The sequence below is a fragment of the Clupea harengus genome, chromosome 7 (genome assembly GCF_900700415.2).
Source record: "Clupea harengus chromosome 7, Ch_v2.0.2, whole genome shotgun sequence".
Lineage (NCBI taxonomy): Eukaryota > Metazoa > Chordata > Actinopteri > Clupeiformes > Clupeidae > Clupea > Clupea harengus.
This window is the reverse complement of record NC_045158.1, coordinates 26611357-26634559: the sequence shown is the minus strand read 5'-3', so window position 1 is coordinate 26634559 and position 23203 is coordinate 26611357. Positions and strand designations below refer to the sequence as shown.

General features: G+C 43.0%; 2 protein-coding genes and 1 long non-coding RNA gene across 3 annotated transcripts in view; 2 read left to right on the top strand and 1 right to left on the bottom strand.

Moving 5' to 3' along the window:
* The first annotated feature begins 1442 nt into the window (after positions 1-1442).
* Positions 1443-3921, top strand: LOC116221042. Its single transcript, XR_004163979.2, has 2 exons — positions 1443-1814; positions 3577-3921. It is a non-coding gene; the product is annotated as an uncharacterized LOC116221042 (long non-coding RNA).
* Positions 3922-5814: 1893 nt separating this feature from the next.
* On the bottom strand, positions 5815-8936 carry LOC105891664 (alpha-(1,3)-fucosyltransferase 7). The gene is made up of 2 exons (XM_012817845.3): positions 8633-8936; positions 5815-7504 (listed from the first exon to the last, which is right to left on the bottom strand). The coding sequence occupies exon 2, from the start codon at positions 7461-7463 to the stop codon at positions 6429-6431; it is 1035 nt and encodes a 344-aa protein (XP_012673299.2). The 5' UTR covers positions 7464-7504; positions 8633-8936; the 3' UTR covers positions 5815-6428.
* A 6196-nt stretch (positions 8937-15132) lies between these two features.
* LOC105891665 (ATP-binding cassette, sub-family A (ABC1), member 2) overlaps positions 15133-23203 on the top strand; it is an 88615-nt gene continuing 80544 nt past the window's right edge. Inside the window, 1 exon segment of the mRNA XM_031570970.2 lies at positions 15133-16853. Coding sequence (XP_031426830.1) covers positions 16788-16853 — 66 coding nt within the window. The 5' untranslated portion in view covers positions 15133-16787.

Sequence of the window (23203 nt, the reverse complement as noted above, 5' to 3'; positions counted from 1 at the left end):
ATATTGATGGTGAGGTGATTCCCTCCATCGAAGAAAAACCTGTGAGTATAGGCAGGTGGTACAATTCCATGTTGAGTCACAGGTTTCAGAGCTTAGATAATTCACTACCTTCTTGCCTGGTAAACTGAAACTGCGGTGCTTGCGGTTTGGGCTTCTCCCATGTGTAAGGTGGCCTTTGACTGTGAATTAAGCTGCTGTTTCAGAGGTGGAGACATATAAGAGTCATAAATAAGGGAGTTAGGAAATGGCTTTGGAGGCCATGTTGTATTGCTGTAGCTTTTTATGAAGATGGAATTTTGGAATTACCAATGACCGGCTTGGTGGAGTTCAAATGGGCTAAGCCTGGAGATGACTTTGTAACAGTCTGTGCGGGATTGGAGATTGCTGGCTGATGTCGCTAGACAACTTCATGTTCCACAGTGTATTTTTGGTATGAGACCAGACATTGTGTTGTATCCTGCAGTGTGAGCACATTGTTCACTTTATTGAGTTAACGATTCCCTTTGAAGGTGCGATTGAGGCAGCATTTGAAAGGAAGAAGTTAAAGTATGCGGAACTGGTAGCGGAAGCAAGTCAACAAGGTTGCCAAGCACACACAAGGCCACTGGAGATAGGCGTTAGTGGCTTTGTAGCTAAATCAACCACAACACTCCTATTGGATTTTGGTTTTGAGGACAGTCACTCGACCCAGTCACTCAGAGGCTTGTAAAAAGGCGAGCCAGTAGTTGTGACTGAGGTGCCCGCAGACTACTTGGGCTCATGAACTAACCTGAACTAACACTGAGTTATGTGAAATCCTGAGGTGTTGTTGTCACAGGTAGTGGCACGTGTCCTAACCCATCTTGAGTATTGAGGGGGGTGGGTCTGGGCCGCCAGCCATGACTGTTGAGCCTTCTGGAGGTGTCGTGGGGTTAGGGTGTTGTGGGGTTTGGGTTAGGGTTCTGGAGGTGTCGTGGGATTAGGATTCTGGAGGTATCGTAGGGTTAGGGTTCTGGAGGTGTCGTGGGGTTAGGGTTCTGGAGGTGTCGTGGGGTTAGGGTTCTGGAGGTGTCGTGGGCCTAGTTCAATGAAACACTCATTCAAAAAAGGCGCCTGCTTGAAAACCCTAGTGAAATGCTCGTGAAGCCAGCTTTGTTGTTGTTGTTATATCCTGCTGCTCAGGTTCCATGGTTGGGCAGTCATGTTATTGTGTTTATCACTTGTGAGCTACAGACAGTGCATGTTGTACTGTGAAGGAGGGCCTTTAAGGATCCCGGGTACAACATGGGATGCGTGTTGCGTTTGTCATCAGCCAGTTACGCGTTACTGTTGTATCCTGCTGCTCAGGATCTTTGAGGTTTGATACTGTGGTCAGCTTTCGGGATAAAACTTGTAAAATGTCACTCACTGTCACACTTTGCACATTTTCGAAATGATAGTAAAATATAATCAGAAATACTTTTCTTGTAGTGTTCAATATTGTCTATCCTTAGTGCGTTCACACAAAATCATATCATACTATCTCAGTGTCATAGCATTAATACATTATGCATAAGTAGCGTATTTTAGTCTCCACACCAAGTGCTGTGGCCTGTTGTGTTAGGATGTGCTAGTACAGTGTTTTTCAACCTTTTTTGCGTCAAGGCACACTTAAGACACAGAAAAAATCTCACGGCACACCAACAACCGGAAATGATATGAAAATCAAACCCATACATAGTTTCAGCATGAGCATAATATACTCTAAGAAATCAGGGAAACGCGTGTTCTATTTGTTATGTTTTATTAAACTTAACATCATCCTAATGCCAAGATGGCACAGGCTTTATGCCCAGGTACTAGTGATGTGTCGTTCGTGAACGATTCGTTCATTTTGAACGAATCCTTACAAGGACTCGAGAGTAACGAGTCCTTTCAAAAAAAGATTCGTTCATTTTCTCGTGGCCACGCATTGGGACTTGCATAGGCTCAGCCAAGGAAACAGAAATGATTCGTTGAATGCAGGTCACGTGGGAAATGATCCTTCTGCCAACCAAGTGGTACCAGTGCTGAGCCTATGCAGGTCACGTGAAAAATGAACGATGAACGATGAACGATGAACGAATCATTGATCTACTCGCTACCAGTGCTGAGCCTATGCAGGTCACGTGAAAAATGAACGATGAACGATGAACGAAAGATTTACCCGAAGACTCGGTTGGCAGATGAACGAAACATTGACCCGAAGACACGGTCGGGAGGTGAACGATTCGTTCATCTGCCGGATACAGATCTTTAGATCATTTTTTTCACGTGACCTGCATAGGCTCAGCACTGGTAGCTAGAGAAAACAGAAATGATTCGTTCATTTTGACTGGGTCTTCGGATACGGATCTTTGGATCATCTTTGTGTTATTATTTATTATATGCAAAGAGTCAATTATTAATACATGTAACATGGTGCAATATTGGGATTTTGGGTTATAATAAAAACATTTTACATCACATTTTATTTGGCATTTCATTCAAAGCGACACACTAACTTCTAGATGGCTTGCAGGTCACCTAGTGCAAAACTGTGGGGGAGGGTGGAGAAGGGCCACGGTCCCCTTGGAGACAGCCATGACTGACAGCTTTTGTGTGGCAGATCATATTTTTTAAAGAAAACCTCTATTAAATACAGTACAACATGACAGTTTGTATGGTTTTAAATTGTCATTTATTATCACACTGGCATTTAATTATCACGGCAAACAATTACACTGCACTAAACTGTAAGTGTAAATGTAAAGTGAAAATAACAAAACCAGTCATTATGACTTGTGAACGAATATAATTCACGTTTCTATACTAAAAACAGCGGTCACGCGAAAGAGAATAAGGTAACTGTTTCCTCTACTAAACCAATGCAGGTCACGTGAAAAATGATCTAAAGATCTGTATCCGGCAGATGAACGAATCGTTCACCTCCCGACCGTGTCTTCGGGTCAATGTTTCGTTCACCTCCCGACCGAGTCTTCGGGTAAATCTTTCGTTCATCGTTCATCGTTCATTTTTCACGTGACCTGCATAGGCTCAGCACTGGTAGCGAGTAGATCAATGATTCGTTCATCGTTCATCGTTCATTTTTCACGTGACCTGCATAGGCTCAGCACTGGTAGAGAAAACAGAAATGATTCGTTCATTTTGACTGGGTCTTCGGATACGGATCTTAGGATCATTTTTCACGTGACCTGCGCTCAGAAGAGGAAACAGAAAGGATTTGTTTACCTCGTTTCACTTTCGCGTGGCTAGGTTTAGTAAGACGTGAATGATATTCCTTCACAGGTAATAATTACAGGTTTCGTTATTTTAACTTTTTAGTACTTTACTTAGAGTTCAGCGTAATAGTTATGCCGTGATAATTGAATGCTAGTGTGAAAATAAAGGATCACTTCAAATCATCCAGACTGTCATGATACATTATTTTAATGCAGGAATTTATCTTACCACCCCCCCCCCCCCCCCCCCCCCCCCCCGAAAATGAACGAATGACTCGAAAAAAGATTCGTTCATTTTACTGAACGAGATTCAAAGAACCGAGTCGGTAAAATGATCCGAACTTCCCATCACTACCAGGTACAGATAATTTTGGACAGGCTGCATTACCGCCACACACCTGTAGAACAAAAGACATGCAATTAGAACAACAACTGTCATGGTATATGAACATCCTTAAGTACTAGCTCCATCCACAAAGCGCACGTTAGCCAGGAGTTGGGCATGGCCACTTATATCTGTCGACTCATCGAGTTGCAAAGCAAATTTCCCGCTGCAGCGTATCTTCTCCAAAACAATGCTCTCGATGTCAGCAGACATGTCATCAATACGTCTCGCTATGCTGTTATCTGAGAGGGGAACTTTAGCAATCTCCTTCACTGCATCTGGGCCTAGCATGACATTGACAATGGCTTTGCAGGCGGGTAATATCAATGATTCCCCCAGTGTGTGGCTTTTTTGACTTAGCTACAAGTTCCGCTACTAAATAGCTAGCTTCCAAGGCTCTCTCGGACACCTTTGTGACCTTTGTCATCTTATTACACGGCTCTTCTTAATGCTGTAGAATGCTCCATTCACTTGAATGGGGCTTCCCAACGTTCTGTGGTCAACTATTTTTCCATATTTGACCGTTGCCATGCATAATTGACCGCTGTCAAGGGAAGTGGCCTTTTTGCCTCGGATTCACGTCTTTCGTAGCACTCCGCAAGTAGTCCGGTAATTTATCAACCTCTGTGTATTCCGTTGCTTAGCGACGTCAGCTGATCTGATCTTGAGTTTCAGCTGACAGTTGAGCAGCTGTGTTCTAAAGAATGTTCAACGTCTTTGGCGAACTATTTCTCTGCTTTTTAACACCACGAATGGTAACAAATAAATTGTAATTAAAATGATATTATAAAAAGACACACTGTGTTAAGTTATTTTTTCGTTTTGGCAAGTAGCCATGTAATAAGCGGGATAATGTATAGAACGTCCGCTTCGCGTCGGGGTGCGGTTCGCCCTGTCGGGGCTTATTTTCCCGATAATGACCGGCGTTCTATACATTATCCCTTACATAGTAGCCTGTTTCACAGTGTTGTCACGCAAACGAACAAAATAGTTTGGATCCTTGTCTTGGAGCGCAGGGTGTTTAGTTTGCAAGTGGCGTTTAAGCTTGCTTGGGACCATGGCACTGTTAGCTAGCTTTTCCCCACACACAACGCACAACGGACTCGGTGCGGCGGGAACCCCAGTGAAGGAAAATCCAAATGACAGATACTCATCACTGTACTGTCTTGAGCTCACCGTTTTAGCCTTCTTTTGACACCCACTTGTACTGGGCTCATCTGGATCAGGTGTGGGGGGATCTTGATCAGGACCTAGTTTTCTTTTCAAAAATGTCTCCATTAGACTTTTATGCGTGTACCTATCTCTTAATCTCACTTTTTTTAATTGTCGCCTCAGCAAATCTGCCTATTAATTACGCTGCGTACCGCCACCCACAGGCAGAGGGGAGTAGTGAGCCTTCATACCACCAACAGCGCGACGACACAAACACACAAGTTGGCTCTTTTTTTTTCACCAATGAAGTGACAGTATGTAAAAAATTATGTTTTTTCATTACAAGGCACAGTGGTTGAAAAACACTGTGCTAGTATATGATCAGGCCACATCAATGCAATCTTTGATTTTTTTTTTTTTTTTAGAAGTGTCTGTAATCCTTTAATGGTGTAAGAAATGAAGGAAGTTTCTTTGTTTCTGATGCAGCAATCTTTATTCCAGTAAAGTGCAGTTACGAAACACGTTCTAGCCATATATACTGTTCTAAGACACCTCCTAGGCTTCTAATGTAAATGAGATAGGCTTGTAATGCAAACAGGCCTGGCAACCTTTTGTTGTTCTGTATGATAGTCTGGTTTCTCTGACTGAGATGGTTCTCAATGGCCTCCCCCATTCCCATACTATGATTAATTGCAGTCACTCACACCTCAGTTTGCTTCCTGACCCCAGGTGTCTGTGCAAATCCAGTGTGGGGACCTTCCCTTTGTGACCATGATAAGATTATCATTTTGGATATTCTCCTGGCCAACTTTTGGTGGTCACAGCAGCTGCTTGATCATGAATCTTACAATGGGTACATGCTCATTTATTTTTAAGGTTTCAGAAACTACCTAGATTGAGTGCAAGTACTTATTTTTTTTTGGATCAAACCCCATGAAGTAGATTGCATGTAGTCACATACCTGTAGTCAGTTACCTGTGCCATGGAGATTGCAAATACATGTCATGATGATCAAAGACATTGTTTTCAACAGGTGGTGTTTAGACATAGTAATCACAGTCATTTTCACACTGGCACAAAACAGGGATATTTTTTACCACATGATGCCCCAGTACATAGCCTACTGGTCCATGCGTTAGCATGGATAAACCCTAAACTCATGGGCAAATTAATTTAAATAATGAATTAAAAATAATGGTTTCATGTCTACATTTACCATACCTCTTCATCAACAATTCATTTCTGCACTGACTAACCATAACAACGCTTTAGGAGCAACTTCCCTTGCGTTTATCTTCGCATAACTATAATACATTTCAAAAGTAATGGTTACTTCATGTTATCTGTATTTATTATTCAAATTTGAATACAGCTTGTCCAACATTTACTGAGAGGATCTGCTTTAGTGGTAACAATGTTTTACGGGCTCTTAACCAGGGAACAAGCATGGTTAACCTCAAGCAAGCTATTCTGTAATAACCTTCAGAACACTTACAGTATGTAATGTGCATGGGATTTGTGGGTTTTTACTTGTGGTCTTAGTAGTATCATTAGACATTAATCAAACGAAATTGACAAATGACAAACTCATGACAAAATCTCTTTATGTTTTCCATGTCAAAAACACCACAGTGGCATATACACACGATTATTTGATTTGAATTCCAATCATATCACTGCCAGGCCCAGCCTTGTAGGTCATGGTAGACTTTGAAAGAGGGCAGCTCATTATAGCGTTTACAGATGTGGCAGAGCCTTTCCCTCCAGTCTGAGTACACGTGAATGGCATGCTCTTTGTGCCACTTGAAGTACAACTCATATTGGGCTTTGTCCGTAGCCAGCCTCTTGAGGAAGGAGGCCAGCTCTTCAGTGCTGTTGAAGTCATTAACATGGATGAAAGAATCACGAGGCACAAACGCCTCGTAGTTAGACCGAGGTGGTCCCAAAACCACGGGCACCGCACCAGCTTGGAAGGCATTCCTCCACAGCTTCTCTGTGATGTAGTCTTTGGAGATGGCGTTCTCAAAGGCCAGGTAAAAATGGCAGCGGGCAATGGTGGGCAGCAATTGCTCTCTAGCCAAAGGCCTCCTGTAAGACGAGCCATAGACTTCGACGCGAATGTGCTTACGCAGTTGAAGGACCACACGAGATCTGTTGTGGTGACTATTGTAGTTGCTGACGACCCAGCTGGCGAGACACGAGCGGTGCTTTGGAATGAGGAAACTTTCGTTTGTCCTTTGAGGAATCATCCTCCCGTAAGGCATGAATATATCCGCGTCCTGCCGGTAGGTCATGGTCCAGTTAAACAGGTGGTTGTATGCACTGATATTTTTCATCGCCGGAGATTCTAGCGACAACCAAACCCACTTCTGAGCCGGCGGGCGCCGCAGGTGCAACGGAAGTTTCTGGTGGGCCATTTCGAGCTCATAATGATGAAAAACCACCACGTCCGCCTGGTCAAAGCGCGAGCGGTTGTCGGTGAGTAGACACCGTGGAATGCTGTACATATCGAGGCAGACATCTCCCTCCAGCGGGTAGGGGCGGTTGAAGGGCCAGTGCCACAGCAGGATTGAAATGTTTCGATGCCAGCCATGGCTGTTTCCTGTCAGTTTGGGCAAGTCCAGAAAGTATAGCAATACCATATATGTGCTTAACATCAAGGACAGCAGGGCAAGCGCCAACCACGTGCAGGCTTTTCTCAGTTTCATTGTAACAGAAAAACAAGGCAGCCCTCGCCCGAAACCACAGCCTGTCAGAAAAACGTCAAAAAAAGTTTGAGTGCCATGCCAGTTTCCATTCACTCTCTTCACCATACTTCCTCTTTATTGACCAAAAATAAGTGTAACTAATTTTCTCAATTAAAATAACTTTGTTTGAAGATGGATCATCTGTGTTGGCCTACTACATAGCTTTTTGTAATGCCAGTCGATACAAATAAAAAAAAATCGCTGTGCTGTGATTAAATCACGGAATTAATGTAGTCAACACAAATGGAAGTATATTTAAATTCAAATGCTGTTGTTTAATCGCATTTTCTTAACTTTGAACACAGATTATTTCCTGAAAACTAAGATTTTTCATCAAGGACATCAACATCGACTGTCTTAAAAGTAATATTTGTTGTGTGTAGCACGTAAAGTGTGAAGGGAGTTGTATTTTAAAACGGGGACGAGGAATAGACGAGGAAGCAGAGAAATGAGACGGATTTTTTGGGAGGAAGATTCGTTGGATGGAGGTCGATAGTTAGACCGTGGTCTGCAGCCCGTTGGGTAGTGGCAAGTTGAAGCGCTCAATAAACTTGGAAGCATGTAAATTCAACTAAGCTCAGTGTCAAGTGTACGCCCTATGCCCTCTTGTATTTTAAACATTGCATATGGACTAACAGAAATAATAAAAAACACTAGGCAACTGTGTTAATTGCGCGTTTATTTTTAACCCGTTAAATATTTCAAATGAATTCACTGCCAAAGAGGAAGACGCATGAACATGCCTTTGCAAACATCTGAAGTCTATTCTTACCGACAATGATAATTGTCCTTTACATTAGGTAGGTGTACATTTCAGATAAAACCGGTACATTCTAATCCTCATTCACATAAATGTCGATAGCTACGTTTTTCTGACGGGACAAAATCAGAAGACCCTCTCCATTCAACTCAGACAACATACAGACAAACCTGAACGCTGACTTTGGAATAATGTTATACCTGCACAACACAATCATTTTACCATCTCTGTCATCGTTCTAGTTGTCTAGCTGATAGTTCGATAATATCACATTTTCCTAAATAAATGATTTAATATAAAGCTGTACAATCTATACAGACATACGAGAGAGAGGTAGCAATAAGAAATCAGTAGAATCAAAACTACTTACAAGAAAAATAACTAGCCACCGACTATGGTTGTGGCTTTTGGCGTGCCAACAGAAACAGTGTGTTGATGAGGTAGTTCAGCTGAGGTGGCACTGCCATTTCAAAAAAAAAAAAAAAAAAAACGGAAACAGATCAGTCACACATACGTCTTGCAAATGTACGGCACTTGAAAGCATTTTCAAATTTAGCTGATTTGCAATTTACGACACTTCAATTGAAAATGGGTCTTGTTCCAGTAGTAAGCAATGCACTGCACTGTTATCCGGTGGCTTCAGTGCATGCAATGCCATGTACTGTTCTTCCTGGCCTTCTTGATACAGTGCATGCAATGCCATGTACTGTTATTCCTAGGCTTCTTCTCCTTCTTGTTTTTAGTACAAACTTCGTTCAAACGTTGTTGCGTAGGTCTTGACACTACACCTATGTATTTTTCATTTTTCCAAACTTTATACTTTTTTAGGATATTAAAGATAAGCTAATATAACTTCCAGTCTATCCCATTGATCATTCTAAACATCTCCTTGCTCCCCCATGTCCTTGTTCTTTCCTACCTCCACTCATTCTCTCTCTCCAGAACCTCCCTCCATTCATTTTTTTCTAAGTCAAATATATGAAGCCAATCACTTCACTCCCTTTCCCTCTCTATCTCGTCTTCCTCACTCTTTCTCTCAATCTCATCCTGTCTTCCTCACACTCTTTCTCTTTCGCTCAATCTCATCCTGTCTTCTTCACACTCTTTCTCTCCCCATCTCAGTTCATCAGTCTATTTCACCTCCTTCTTTTCATCTTCACTGGTTTCTTGCTTTATTCCATCTATTCACTTGTCTTGACTTTTTTAAACTTCAAACAAATAAAACCCACAATTTCACTCCCTCTCTTTCTCTTTTCTAACACTCAGCTATCACCATTATCACCCTAGCAGCCACCTCAGGTACCCAAGCAACATCCTAACAATCGCTACCATGACTACCTAGAACTACCCTAGCAGCACTAGGACACTTTCTGACCCCAAGACTCAACAAAACCTCTGCAATTCTCCAGCTGTGATCCTTGGAGAATCTTTTGCCAGTCGAACCATCCACACACACGTCCTCTTCCAGGCTGATTCTTAACCTCTCCTGTCGCTTTAAAGTTCAAAATTATTGCCAACATTTTCAACTGTTTAGAGATTTTCTTATATCCATTTCCTGATTTGTGCAGCTCAACAACCTTTCATCACTGTGTTCTTGGTTTTTTTTCCATAGTAATGAAAGACTAAGGGAATGTATACTTCAGTGAAACAGGAAGTCATTGTTGTTACAACTTGGTGGTGATGTGCAGAACTCAAACAGTAGAGCGAAGAATAATCGTTTACTAAGCAGGGTTCGGTACACAGGTAGGCAGTCCAAGAGTAAGCAAACAAATCCGAACAGGGAATAGGCAGGAGAGTAGTCGTTGTACAGGCAGAGGTCAGAAGCACGAGTAAATCAATTTAACAAAGAGAAAGATCACTAATCAATAAACACTGGGAACACTAGGAAAATACAGAAACTACCATGTAACATATAATGACGAAAACACAACGAGAAACAAGAATACCTGGACTATATACACACAACAGATAACGAGGGACAGGTGAGAACAGTCAAGGTGGGGCAGACAATGAGACACAGGTGGACTAAACAAGGGGAATTAACAGGACACAGGAGAAACCAATAACACAAACAAACCGGGTGATTGGGAACAGGTGAGGGGTGGAGACACGAACAACAACAAGAGGGCACATGGCATAGACAAACAAACATAGGAAAGCACATGGCGGGAAGCACAAGGATTAGACAAGGGAACAAACATGTGACAACACAAGGGAGACAAACTCAGAAACAGAACAAGGACAGAACACAGACCTTACAATGGTTGACCACTTAAGAGTTCCTTATCAAATAAAATAACTTAAAAATGCGAAACATGACTTGAAATATACTTCAGTTAGATTTTAATTATAAGATGTTCTAGGGGTTCCAATAATTGTGGCACCCATGTTTTGGAGAAAAATATTTATTTAATGTCAACATTTTTTCATAGCCTGTTTTGCTTATATTTACTAACGGTGCCAATAATTTTGGAGGGCACTGTATATGTCAAACTATCTTCTTCCCATTTTTATGTATATTACTCTATCCATCAATTTCCACTGTATTTTTTTCCATGTCAGCTTTCTTTGACTAAATCAAGAGATGACACACAGCTTTATCTCCCCCTGAAACCTAACGACCGGCGAAATCTAAACAGTCTCTTGGACTGCCTTGAGAACATCGAGTGTTGGATTGCACAAAATGTCCTACAATTAAATGAAAATAAGTCTGAAGTTATATTATTCGGCCCTCCTGACTCCATCAAACTGACCACCAGCAGCCTAGGTAATATTTGATTCGGCCTTTAAATTTGACAAACAGGTCAATGCCGTAGTTAAAGCCAGCTTCTACCAACTTCGCACCCTTGCCAAAATCAAGTCTTTCCTGTCACCCAAGGATCTTGAGAAGGTCATCCACGCCTTCATATCCTCCCGGCTAGACTACTGCAGTTCCTTGTATACTGGAATTAGCCACTCGTCCATGTCCCGCCTACAACTAGTCCAAAACGCAGCTGCAAGGCTCCTGACCACATTAGCCCTATCCTGGCCTCTCTCCACTGGCTTCCAGTGCGGTTCAGGGTTGATTTTAAGGTGCTCATATTTGTTTTTAAAGCCCTTAATGGGCAGGCCCCTTCTTATATCACAGACCTCCTAACCCCTTATTCCACCAGCAGGCCCCTCAGGTCGTCTAACTTAGGGCTCCTGGCAGACCCCCAAACTAAGCTTAAATCCAGGGGTGACCGCACTTTTGCTGTTGCAGCCCCTAGACTGTGGAACAGCATCCCCTCTCTATAAGATCAGCCCCCTCTATTGACTCCTTCAAGTCCAGGCTCAAACCTACTTTTTATTCTTTAGCATTTGGATCCTCCTGATTTGAGTTGATAATTTGTATATTTGCTTTCTGTGTATATAGATGCTTAGTTGAGTGTTTTGCTTCTGTATTTCTATTTGATTTTTTTTTTGTGATCTAATTGTTTTGTTTCTGTTTTCTATTTGTTTTGATATTTTATTGTGATTTTAATTGTACAGCACTCTGGTCAGCATGAGTTGTTTTTAAATGTGCTTTATAAATACATGTGACTTGACTTGCAAAGTGTATGCTTTTTCACAAGAGGAAGTGGGAAAGTGACAGAAAACATGAAGATATTTAAGGGGTAGAAGGTCTCCTGACTTCCGCAAACGTTTCCCAGAGAGTAACGGAATAAGAGCTACCATAGACCTGCTCAATGTATGTCACCATGGAAACGTAACGTTGTGCTTTGGCTTCAAGGGTGGACTGTTTCTTCAAATGTGAATTTGAAGCTAAACCAGAAGTTTCTGGGTGCAAATATTTCCCTTAGTAGCTAGATAAGTAGCCCAAAGTATTTATCATGTGGATACGCAGTTAATGTCTGTGTTATTCAGCATTCATTTCTGACACCTTTTAGAGAGCAGCCAAACTCTCCACATCAACTCACTCATACTACTACTACTTACACACTCTTCTAGCACACGCCCTGCTGCTTTTAATCCTCTAAATGACTTCTGCTGGACAGTCACACAGGTAGTGAGGGCTGTGCAGTGGGCAAATACATCAACGTTCAAGATGCATCACTCTGGTTCAACCAGACACAGGAGGTGTGTGGGTTGCTGCTCTGACACCCTGCGTGATAGTCCTGTGAAAACAATGTAACTGCAATTAGAGGCTACGCCTCTGACTCAACTCACAACTGCTCAACCCCCATATCTATTTTTCAGGGCCCTCACTCCCTCTGTGTGTGTTAGCCACCTTTACTTGTGGTGCTGCTTCCTAATAGTGGAACTATTGCCGTCCCACCCATATGCTTTCATATGGTGGAACGTGCTGCTTGCTATTAAGATCCAGTTCCGCCGGGTGTTATTGACGGTAAAAGCACATTTCTTAAAGCAGTAGTAAGGCGTTCTGTTCCAAAACTAGCAAGCTAATTACCTAAAAGGCATGCAAAAACCTTGCAAACACCACCAGCAGCCCAGTTGACACTGATAGAAGCTTGCCAACACACTAACTGGTGTCTTTTGGCAGTATAGCTGGCAATGTCAAGCTGTGAAAGCTTTTCTTCCATTTTTGCAGGGTATTCCAGCCCAGTATACAGAACTACATAGGGCATATCCTGGATAGCTAGTGGGGAAGACACAGGTGTTTTATCTGTCCTTCACATGACCATATGCTATCAAAATGAATTTGAGGATGGTACCAAAACTAGTTGCCTATAAAACCATACCTCAAAAAAGTGTGAAATTGTTGCATAGTGTTACTTTAAAAGGGTTGGGGTCCAAATCTAAAAACTCGACACAGATTGTCATGATCAAGAGTCTCAGTCTACCACTGTGGATGGGCAATCATGGGGTTAGTTATACTTCCGTTGGTCGACCAGCAGGAAGTGGAGTGAGTGAAGAGGAAGTGGTTAGCAAACGGGCATCACAATTTCACAGGGGCTGCAGTTAGGTGGCAAAGAACATACAAGATGAAGCCAGAGGCCTAATGTGTCTACAGTAAGGAAACACATGTTTTTTTTTTTTTACAAAGAAAGTAAACTTTTTCAGGTACTCATGGAGCCTAAACACACACACACATAATATCCCCACAATAAACCCATTTGTTGGCAATCTCTTTCTTTTGGGCAAGTAGCTCAAATTCCGTGTCTACAGACCTACATTCTCTTGGTCACACTTTCTATAAAGATTGTCAATAAAGACACAAAGCTGCTAACATGTGAATGTGGTTCTAAGCAGTATGGTTCAGATACAGAAGAATCAGGTGACAACGCTTTGGTTGTAATAAAACAAATAGAATGATTAGAACACATTCCAGATAGTTGAAAAAATACAAGTCATTAACAATAGTGTACTTTTTTAAATGTCATTCATTGTTTTGCACATGACATTAGAATGCACCTTATTAGCAGGCTACATTAGTTCATCCGTGTCACATTTGAAACTGCTGCTGATACATATTTTACCATTACATACAACTAATGGAAAAACAGTTGGATTTATACTTTGGCTTTGAAACTAGAGAAATGCAAAAAAAAAGCTTGAAACAGAATTTGCAGGAAGAATGTCAAACACTGTATTTTCATAACTACTTCATAATTAAATAACCATTGTAAACCCGAGCACATACTTTCGACAATAAAAACGATGTTGCGCCTTTAAAAAGTAATCATAAATCACACCCATGCATTGGATAAATACATGGCCAGGTGGCTGAACACGGTAGTAGTCATAAATCACGCCCACGTAGGCACCCACGCATGCACGCATCCACCCACGCATGCACGCATCCACCCACGCATGCACGCATCCAGCCACCAGTGCACGTTTTCCTGTGAGGTATGAGGAAGTAGTTATGAAACTGTGAAATTGCTTCCACACAATAATTATGACCGAGTGCGCAGTGTCAAAGCTTTTTTAATTGGTGAAATCGGTCTGCCTGCATCCTGAAGATCCCTGGTTGCGGTTCGATTTAGACTTATAATCGTGACAGTGTACTCCCCTGTCCTGTTATACATGTCCATACTCTACCTTTACGATTGTTTTCAAACATATTCTTGCCTTCAACTAATAATCCTACATTTTATACATACATGCATATGTAAATAAATGAATACAAATGCCAAGTTCATTTATACAAGAAGCTGTATATTGTTCCTCATGCAGACATACACATTTCACAAAATTCTAAAATGTAACACAAGAATATACTGTATCTGTTCTGAAATCCCACTCATGCCTCATAGTCGCACTACTAGACAGGTCGCAAAACCACAGAACGTAACTCACAGGTACCGCATCACACCCTGTCAGTGTATAGCCACCATATCCACAAACTACAGTTCCTTACAATTTCACTCAGAACAAGACCACAAACTTTTTGTGTCTATTTTAGTCCAAAGCTTTATCATTGAAGATGGCACACTTTTCTATTGAGACGGAAAATATCTTCTTATTTCACTTCATTCTTGCTCAGTCATTCTCTCACTTTGTGTGGTGGTCATATTATGCACCGCTATAGTTTCTCTCTGTGACCAGTAAGAGACGTCAACTTGGTGAATACTTGGTGCCACAGGTTTCCATTGATGCTACAAATTGTAAGACTCTACTTTGGCCACAAGAGGGTAGTAGGCGACTGCTGTTCAGCATTTTACAGCGTAAACATTGTGGGTATTGGTTTAGTTTTAGATTTCATCCTGTGCACTTTCGTCTAAGATATCACATAAAAAAGCAGGGTGGCAATGAAAAGGTCATATGTAGACATTCTTCCCACATATCTTCATTCACATGGTGTACTGGGAGAGTGATCCTCTAACAAAAAACAATGGACTGTTCACCACTGTCCTTACAGTATGTCTCAGGTATGTCAGATATGTTCAGCAATCCCTCGACACCTCCAGAGCTCGACTCTAAATCACATTATTATTCACTCATAATACAACTTTGAGTTGCATAGATGAAATACTTCATGCATATCTAATTATCAAAGACTCTTGGAAGTACAAAGTACTCGTGTCAGTGGGTGATTATGGTTCATGTATTTCCCACCTTTTAAAAGCAATAGGTTTGTAGAGATTCCTAATGTCACAATGTGATGATGTCAGTTCAGAGGTAGCACTACAAACAGAAACAGTGATACATTGATGTGTATATGATGCTATATAGACAGGGTCATATTAAAGGCAAGACACTGCTCAGAATTACGGACGTGGGTTCAATAAACTGAGCCCGAGTTCATATACTGACCACATTGAAACAACAGTGGTGGTACGTCACAATCCTCCCAGCTTAGCATCGCTTAAAGCTCTAAAACTCTCCGTAAATAACCCCACAACATCTGGCCCATTGCAATCCATTAGGCTTCCACTGCATAGACAAGAACATGAGACACATAACCAAGTATAAAAATGTCAGTGGGAAAAATGACATGTTACGGGTCAATCATAATCTTATGTGTCCTTGAGAAATGCACTTGTTTAGTCCACAAATCTCTTTTCTACCATTCATCACAGAGTTTGGGTATAGGACCTTACATCCTAAGGAGAAATCCTAATTATTGAAGAAATCTCCTCCCAGCAAACTATACTGCCACTGAGAAATGCACTTGTTCGGTCCACAAATCTCTTTTCTACCATTCATCAGAGAGTTTGGGTATAGGACCTTACATCCTAAGGAGAAATCCTAATTATTGAAGAAATCTCCTCCCAGCAAACTATACTGCCACCAGTATCGCTCACCGACGTGCTCTCTCTCTCTCTTATTTCTCTCTCTGTATCTGTTTCTCCTTCAATTACTTACAAAAGGGAGGTGACAGGGAGTTAGTTGCAAGGAGTAAATGCGCTTTAAGTAGGCTATGCAGTGTATCCACAAAAATCTCAGTAAAGAACACTCTCTTTTTAAGACAGGGCCTTTTAGTAGGGTTCTATATTTAACATCTCCTACGTAGCTTTGATATTACTATAGCCTCTCCTAGAACCATGGCGTCGCATTGTTTGCAGAGCACTAAATAAAAAATAAAAGAATTCTGTTATTGTCAATAGTACCCTGGCATCGGGTAATTTGCGGTCAGGTAATTCCATTATGGAATTGATAAGCATTAAACTCGCTGGCAGAACAGTGGTGACATGCTAGTCAGAAGTGGCAGCGCGTCTCCGCCCACACCACACGGCACTGTGAAATCTATCCGGCGGCTCTCCATCCAGCTAATTCCAAGGTATCGCTCACAGCTGTATCTTTCGGATAACGTAGTTGCCGTGCGATGATAGTTTGGCTTTTCGCACACACACGAAATCATCAACAGTAGTCAGCCGAGGCATTCTTAGAATAGCCCACTCCATGGACAGGAGCAAAAGACGCTAGCTAGTCACATGAGACGATTTTCTCACGGAAGCTTTCGGGTTCACAATGTAATTCTTTCACTGCCGAAGGCCAAACATGGTTCGGAACGTTACAGCATTGTCAAAACAAAACATCTCTGTGATGCCTGATATCCTGCTTTGAATCAACCGGGGAGCGATTTTTGCGGTGCCGCAATGGGATTCCTTCACCAGCTCCATCTCCTGTTATGGAAGAATGTGTCTTTAAAGCGGAGGGGACCGGTAAGTTGAAATACGTTTCTCTTCAGACTTCAGTCCTAAGAAGCTATTTAAAATAAGGTTAACGACTTTACGTTCGGCCTTGCCGTTAGCTATTCCCCAGGTGGATGGGAGCGGAAGAGCCGACGGGCGTCGGTGTCTTGGTTCGGCTGTTGCCCAACGGCTATTCACATCTATATATCTGACGGCATTCTAAAATTAAATGAATTCGCTCTCTTGTCATGTCATGGAATATCAGATCTAGACCAACTCGTTTGTTTATGTGAGGTTCGTTCAAATTAAACTATATGCAGTTGTTATACTTGGAAGTGGCTTTAGACCACCATCACTTGTTTAGCGCTTTCAAGTGATGGTGAAAAACAGGTTGCATACGCATACTCCTCCCTTTATGCAGAATGAATGGCACATGAATCACAGACTCCGTCTGTAGCTCTATTTAAGCTCCTTTAAATAACTAACGTTTACTTCCCTTTATAATTGTATGGACCCTACAAACTTTCTTGATATGTGGATATGGCCACATGATGTTGTTATGCACGAGTGTCATCAGTAATCTGCAAGGAGACTCATTGAGAAGGCAGTGACAGAGATGCTCTGTTGTCTACTGTCAGTCAAGCTTCCAGAGGGCCTTTTGGATTAGAATCCCCTGACTGAGAGTCCTGACTCATTCTCCTTCCAATATCAGAGACGAACCAGGGGAAGGGACTGCATTTCAAAGTGCTGTCACAAATAAGGGCTTAGCCAGGATTTTAGAAGGCAGCCCTGCTTCTAACAGAGCATTCCATTTTGCCAGAAATGTAGGTTAACCCGTTCAGTCGACTTGGATAAGTGTTATGCATCTGTTTCAGCAGTGGTTGTCATGACTTGGTTGGTGATAACACAGGAGGATAAACTTTTTTCTTTAGGTTATTTTTACTAATTTTATGAGCACTTGGCAATTTTAGCAGCCAGTTAACAGGATTTACATATGCAGATTTGACCTTAGGGAGCATTGACATTTTTAGATGCCTTTTTGAATATGAAATTCAGGTACATGCTGCGCAAATCTCAATAGGAACTGAGGAGGCCAGGAGGTCTTCTCTTATTTATATGGGCCTATATTAAAGGTTGGTTTGTGACTCTGGTGAAAGGTTTTTGATTTTTGTACTCAGCAGCCAACCAAATGACACCCCTTGGCTGGAATTGTGTATGGCTCAGTCCGAACCCTGTTGTTTGTTTCCCATTGTACAGATTGAGGACTACTGTAGAGCTCTTTTTTTTGAGCAAACACACAGAACATTCAGATTAAATCGATTAGGATCGTAGACTACACCTTTAAGTAGAGTCTGCACGTATGAGCATTCGCCGGCATATCTGGAGTCCTTTAAAGCTGTGATTTCACCTGTGGTGTGTGTTTCCCCTGGATGCTATTACTGCACCTATATGGCAGGACCCATTATTCAGGATCTATTTTTAGCAACAGCCACATTTATAGATCCCACTCAATACAGACATCAGGTTCCCGGGGGGCAGGATTGCCACGGTAATAATAGCAACATCCACGTCACTGTGTAGGTTTATCACCAGACCCAGTTCAAGCCCCTGCCGATAGCCCTGCAGATTGATGGATCCTGGGAATTGGTTAGTCAGCAGTTGGCAGCAGAGAAGAAGGGGGAGAGGACTTTGTTCTTTTTAAAACACCGGTAGAACACAGTGCTGTTTGTATCCTCTTGTAACCTCTGTGGGGTTCAGCTTCGTGTTAGTGTGTTGACTTCATTGTATTTATTTGCGATACTGATGTGCATTCAGGATGCTAAGCACAGGAGTCCCACAGGTAGTGTTGTGTTTATGCTTAGTGAAGCATCTCATATTCAGCTCACAATTTAGTTATGCAACCATGTGAAAGACCGCTCGCGCCGGCCATCTCACCATGTGGGATGTAGCCTGGTAGAATGGGGTTGCAGGCAGGAACACACGACGCAGGAGACAGTGGCTTCCATAAAAATAGCTATATTTATTTACAGTGGGGTTTTTGTAAAACCCCAAAACATACAAACACAAACTGAACACACTAAAGCCTATACTAGACCAGGTACACCTCTGAGCATTCAGGTTTTGTCTAGTACCTGGTCCAAGCTCCATCCAGCATGTTCAGTCTGTCCTTCTTCTCCATGAAACAATGAGGTGCACCTTAAGTAAGGCCACCTGGGTCCAATTAAAAGGTAATTGGACCCCTCCACAGGGGTGGGGGAATCCGGACCCAACCATTTAGGTAGGGGAGTCCAGTCCTTCTTCCCTCCTGGACCACAGTGAGAAGGGGGAGGGACTTCACCTTTTCACAAACCACTTACATGGGAATCATTTCTCTCTATTTGGGAGTTTTAACCCCCCCTGTAAGAAACAACTGGGTCACAACATGGCTGGAGAGGCCAGGACAGGGAGCCGTCCCCTGAGCATTGATGTTCTTCTGATGCTCACCTGCCATGAGTTAATGATTAATCTGCTGCAATCTGCATTGATGTTCTTCTGATGCTCAACAGCCATGAGTTAATGATTCATCTACTGTAATCTGCTGTTTGCTGTGCTGCGGCTGTGGAAGAAGATGCCCAGGGAGGGGGGAAGGGGCGTTATGTACCCAGCAAGCGGTGGCACACTTTTACCTGCCTGCAGTGCCAGGAAACGCAACCGTTGGGATGGTAACGGGAGATGAGTGCCAGGGCTTTTAAATGTTAGTCATCTCGGCAATAAATAAAAAAAAAACAAGCCCTGTTCACATTCAGTGTGTACATCTTATGACGCTTTCGGTGGAGCTGAGTTGCTGTGGGTGTCTGTGGGTGCAGCAGCAGCAGCAGCAGCTCTGCGTCTGGCCCTGACCCTGTTTGACCGAGCGCTGGCACACATTCGAGGAGAGGACGGGGCTTTTTGTTTTTCACTCTTTTGTCTAGTTTTTGTCGTGTTGAGGAAGATCCTTTTGTCTTACCCCACTGTGCCGGCTCATGTCGAACCACGAGGTCGGGATTGTTTTGTCATCATCAGATGCGTTTCTCCTTTCATGTCTGTCTCTCTCTCTCTCTCTTGCCGTCTTCCTCCCTTTGTGTAAGGTCCTGGGAGAGGGAGGAGAGAGCGATGACGGGGAAGGCAGCAGCAGCATCAGCCTGCATCTTTGGTTCTCGGTGGAACTCACTGCAATTACCTTACTGCTAAGAGCAGCACTGCCTGACCTACTTCCACCAGTATCGCTCACCGACGTGCTCAGATGGAGACAGAGAGGAGGAGAGAGGGTGAGATAGAGAAAAGGAGAGAGGGTGAGATAGAGAAAAGGAGGAGAAGGAGAGAGGGTGAGATATAGAGAAAAGAAGGAGAGAGGGTGAGATAGAGAAAAGAAGGAGAAGGAGCGAGGGTGAGATAGAGAAAAGGAGGAGAAGGAGAGAGGGTGAGAGAGAGAAGGAGAGATAGAGAAAAGAAGGAGAGAGGGTGAGATAGAGAAAAGGAGGAGAAGGAGAGAGGGTGAGATAGAGAAAAGGGAGAGGAGAGATAGAGAAAAGAAGGAGAGAGGGTGAGAGAGAAAAGGAGAGAGGGTGAGATAGAGAAAAGAAGAAGGAGAGAGGGTGAGATAGAGAAAAGGGAGAGGAGAGATAGAGAAAAGAAGGAGAGAGGGTGAGATAGAGAAAAGAAGGAGAGAGGGTGAGATAGAGAAAAGGAGAGAGGGTGAGATAGAGAAAAGAAGAAGGAGAGAGGGTGAGATAGAGAAAAGGAGAGAGGGTGAGATAGAGAAAAGAAGAAGGAGAGAGGGTGAGATAGAGAAAAGGGAGAGGAGAGATAGAGAAAAGAAGGAGAGAGGGTGAGATAGAGAAAAGGAGGAGAAGGAGAGAGGGTGAGATAGAGAAAAGGGAGAGGAGAGATAGAGAAAAGAAGGAGAGAGGGTGAGATAGAGAAAAGAAGGAGAGAGGGTGAGATAGAGAAAAGAAGGAGAGAGGGTGAGATAGAGAAAAGGAGGAGAAGGAGAGAGGGTGAGAGAGAGAAGGAGAGATAGAGAAAAGAAGGAGAGAGGGTGAGATAGAGAAAAGAAGGAGAGAGGGTGAGATAGAGAAAAGGGAGAGATAGACAGATACAGATAGACATAAAGAGAACTCAAGGACGGGAGGGAAAGAGACACGGAGGCAGGATGGCCACCGAGACAGGAGTCAAATGCCCGCTGTATAAATTAAACATACCGGCTGCAAACTCGTAATGAACAGGTCCAGGCTTGGCAGGCAAGGGACGCTGAGTGTGTAAGACAGGAGCCCGTTGGAGTGTGTGTGTGTGTGTGTGTGTGTGTGTGTGTGTGTGTGTGTGTGTGTGTGTGTGTGTGTGTGTGTGTGTGTGTGTGTGTGTGTGTGTGTGTGTGTGTGTGTGTGTGTGTGTGTGTGTGTGTGTGTGCGCGCGGGGGTGTCACGGGAGGGACACCGGATCTGCCACAGCATCAATTAAAAGAGAAGAAGTGCTCCCCTGATCACGCCTGCGCTCCGCGCTCTTGTCGTACAAGCCTCAAACATCCTGTGCATTCGTTGAACAGGGTCTAGTTTCCTCCACGGTACCAAAGGATTGTCCCGTCTCTGCTGATGATTTGGGCACTTTGCAGAAGAGTCCAGTTCCTTCTAGGCTTTTAAGCCACTGATAGAGTATATTGCTTTCATTTGTTATTTGGGGAATTGAGATAACATAGATGCTATTATTGTTATGATTATGTTTCACCCTTAGTTTCTAAACGTATTGTTGGATCAATGCTGTCCACATTTGTAAGGCACACTGTTGCAGGACATCCCTCATAGTTCACCTATTGGAAACCAAAGCACTGGCATATCCTGTATCCCACTGGCAGCAACAGAGCTGTCTCTTTCTCTCTCTCTCTCTCTTTCTCTCTCTCTCATCTCTCTCTCTCTGTCTCTCTTTCTCTCTCTGTCTCTCTTTCTCTCTTTCCCGCTATCTTTCTTTCTCTCTCTGTCTCTCTTTCTCTCTCTCTTCCTCTCTCTGTCTCTCTTTCTCTTTCTTTCTCTCTCTCTCTCCTCTCTCTATCTCTCTTTCTTTCTCTCTCTGACTCTCTCTTTCTCTTTCTCTCTCTCTCTCTCTTTCTCTCTGTAAAAATAGAGCTGGAAGCACTAATGAAGATATCAAAGCTGGGAATAAAATGCACCTCAGCTAAAACCTATGCAGAGTTTATAGATCAGGGAGAGCAGAGTTTATAGATCAGGGTAAGCATTTTTTTGTCAGTCAATCTCCAGCAACTCCCAGTAACAGAGGTACAGACAAAAAGAAATCACAGCATTTGAAGTAGCACCTCCAGAACCCTCACACAGGGAATTCTTCTTCTTCTGCCTTCACTCCAAAAAATGGCCAAGGGTTAAATAGAATCACTAAGTGAATCATGTATTTTTACCTTCTCTGTAATGACTCCATTTAAGTACTCTTCCTCAAAGAAATGAGTGTCAGTTCAAAAACTGTGCTTGTTTCTGTTCAACCCACAATAACATAGTGGCCACTGAACATTAAAGGTTATATATATTGGCCCTTTGAAGATTTGATGAAGCTATGAAGTGAATGTTAGACCATATATTCAAGACGATGTTTACATTTTTAAACAGCCACAATAACATCAGACTGTCTGACTGGATGAATAGCCTGTTATCGGTCTAGCATAGAATGGCCTTAAGAAATAGGCTAGGGGTCTTCACCCTCGTGGGGTGTGAGATTTACTGGACCTTTGCTAGGTTGACGGGTGCTTTTGGGAGGGGGACGTGGGAACAGTATGAATGACCCAGACAGTGTCTAAAGGGCAGAGAGTTGAATGGCATCCTTTATGTGTCATGTTTTCAACTGTAATACGTGTTTTTGGCAAGGACACGTGACAAAGGGCTGCAACAGAAGGCCACTGTTTGTGGATGGACAAGGTTAATGCTGGACAAAACAAGTTCCTCTGTGTGATGGAACATTTATTGTACATAAAACATGATGTATGTGGGCGTTTTATTGCCATGGTGCGTTTTGGGGACACTTAGTGAATAGACAGTGACGCTCTAGGTTCGGGGGAATTGGTACACATGGCATTCTGGACAGTGTGACTGTTGTTGACTGTGGTCCATTTGCCCCCCCCCTCCACCTCACCCCATGTTGGATGGGTATGAGCAGGGCAGAGCTGAGCTTAGAGCCTCACCCCACCCCACCCCATGCTGGATGGGTATGAGCAGGGCAGAGCCTCACCCCACGCCATGTTGGATGGGTATGAGCAGGGCAGAGCATGGCAGAGCTTAGAGCCTCACCCCACCCCATGTTGGATGGGTATGAGCAGGGCAGAGCTTAGCTTAGAGCCTGAGGCCCCAGCCTCCCTGCGTGGCATC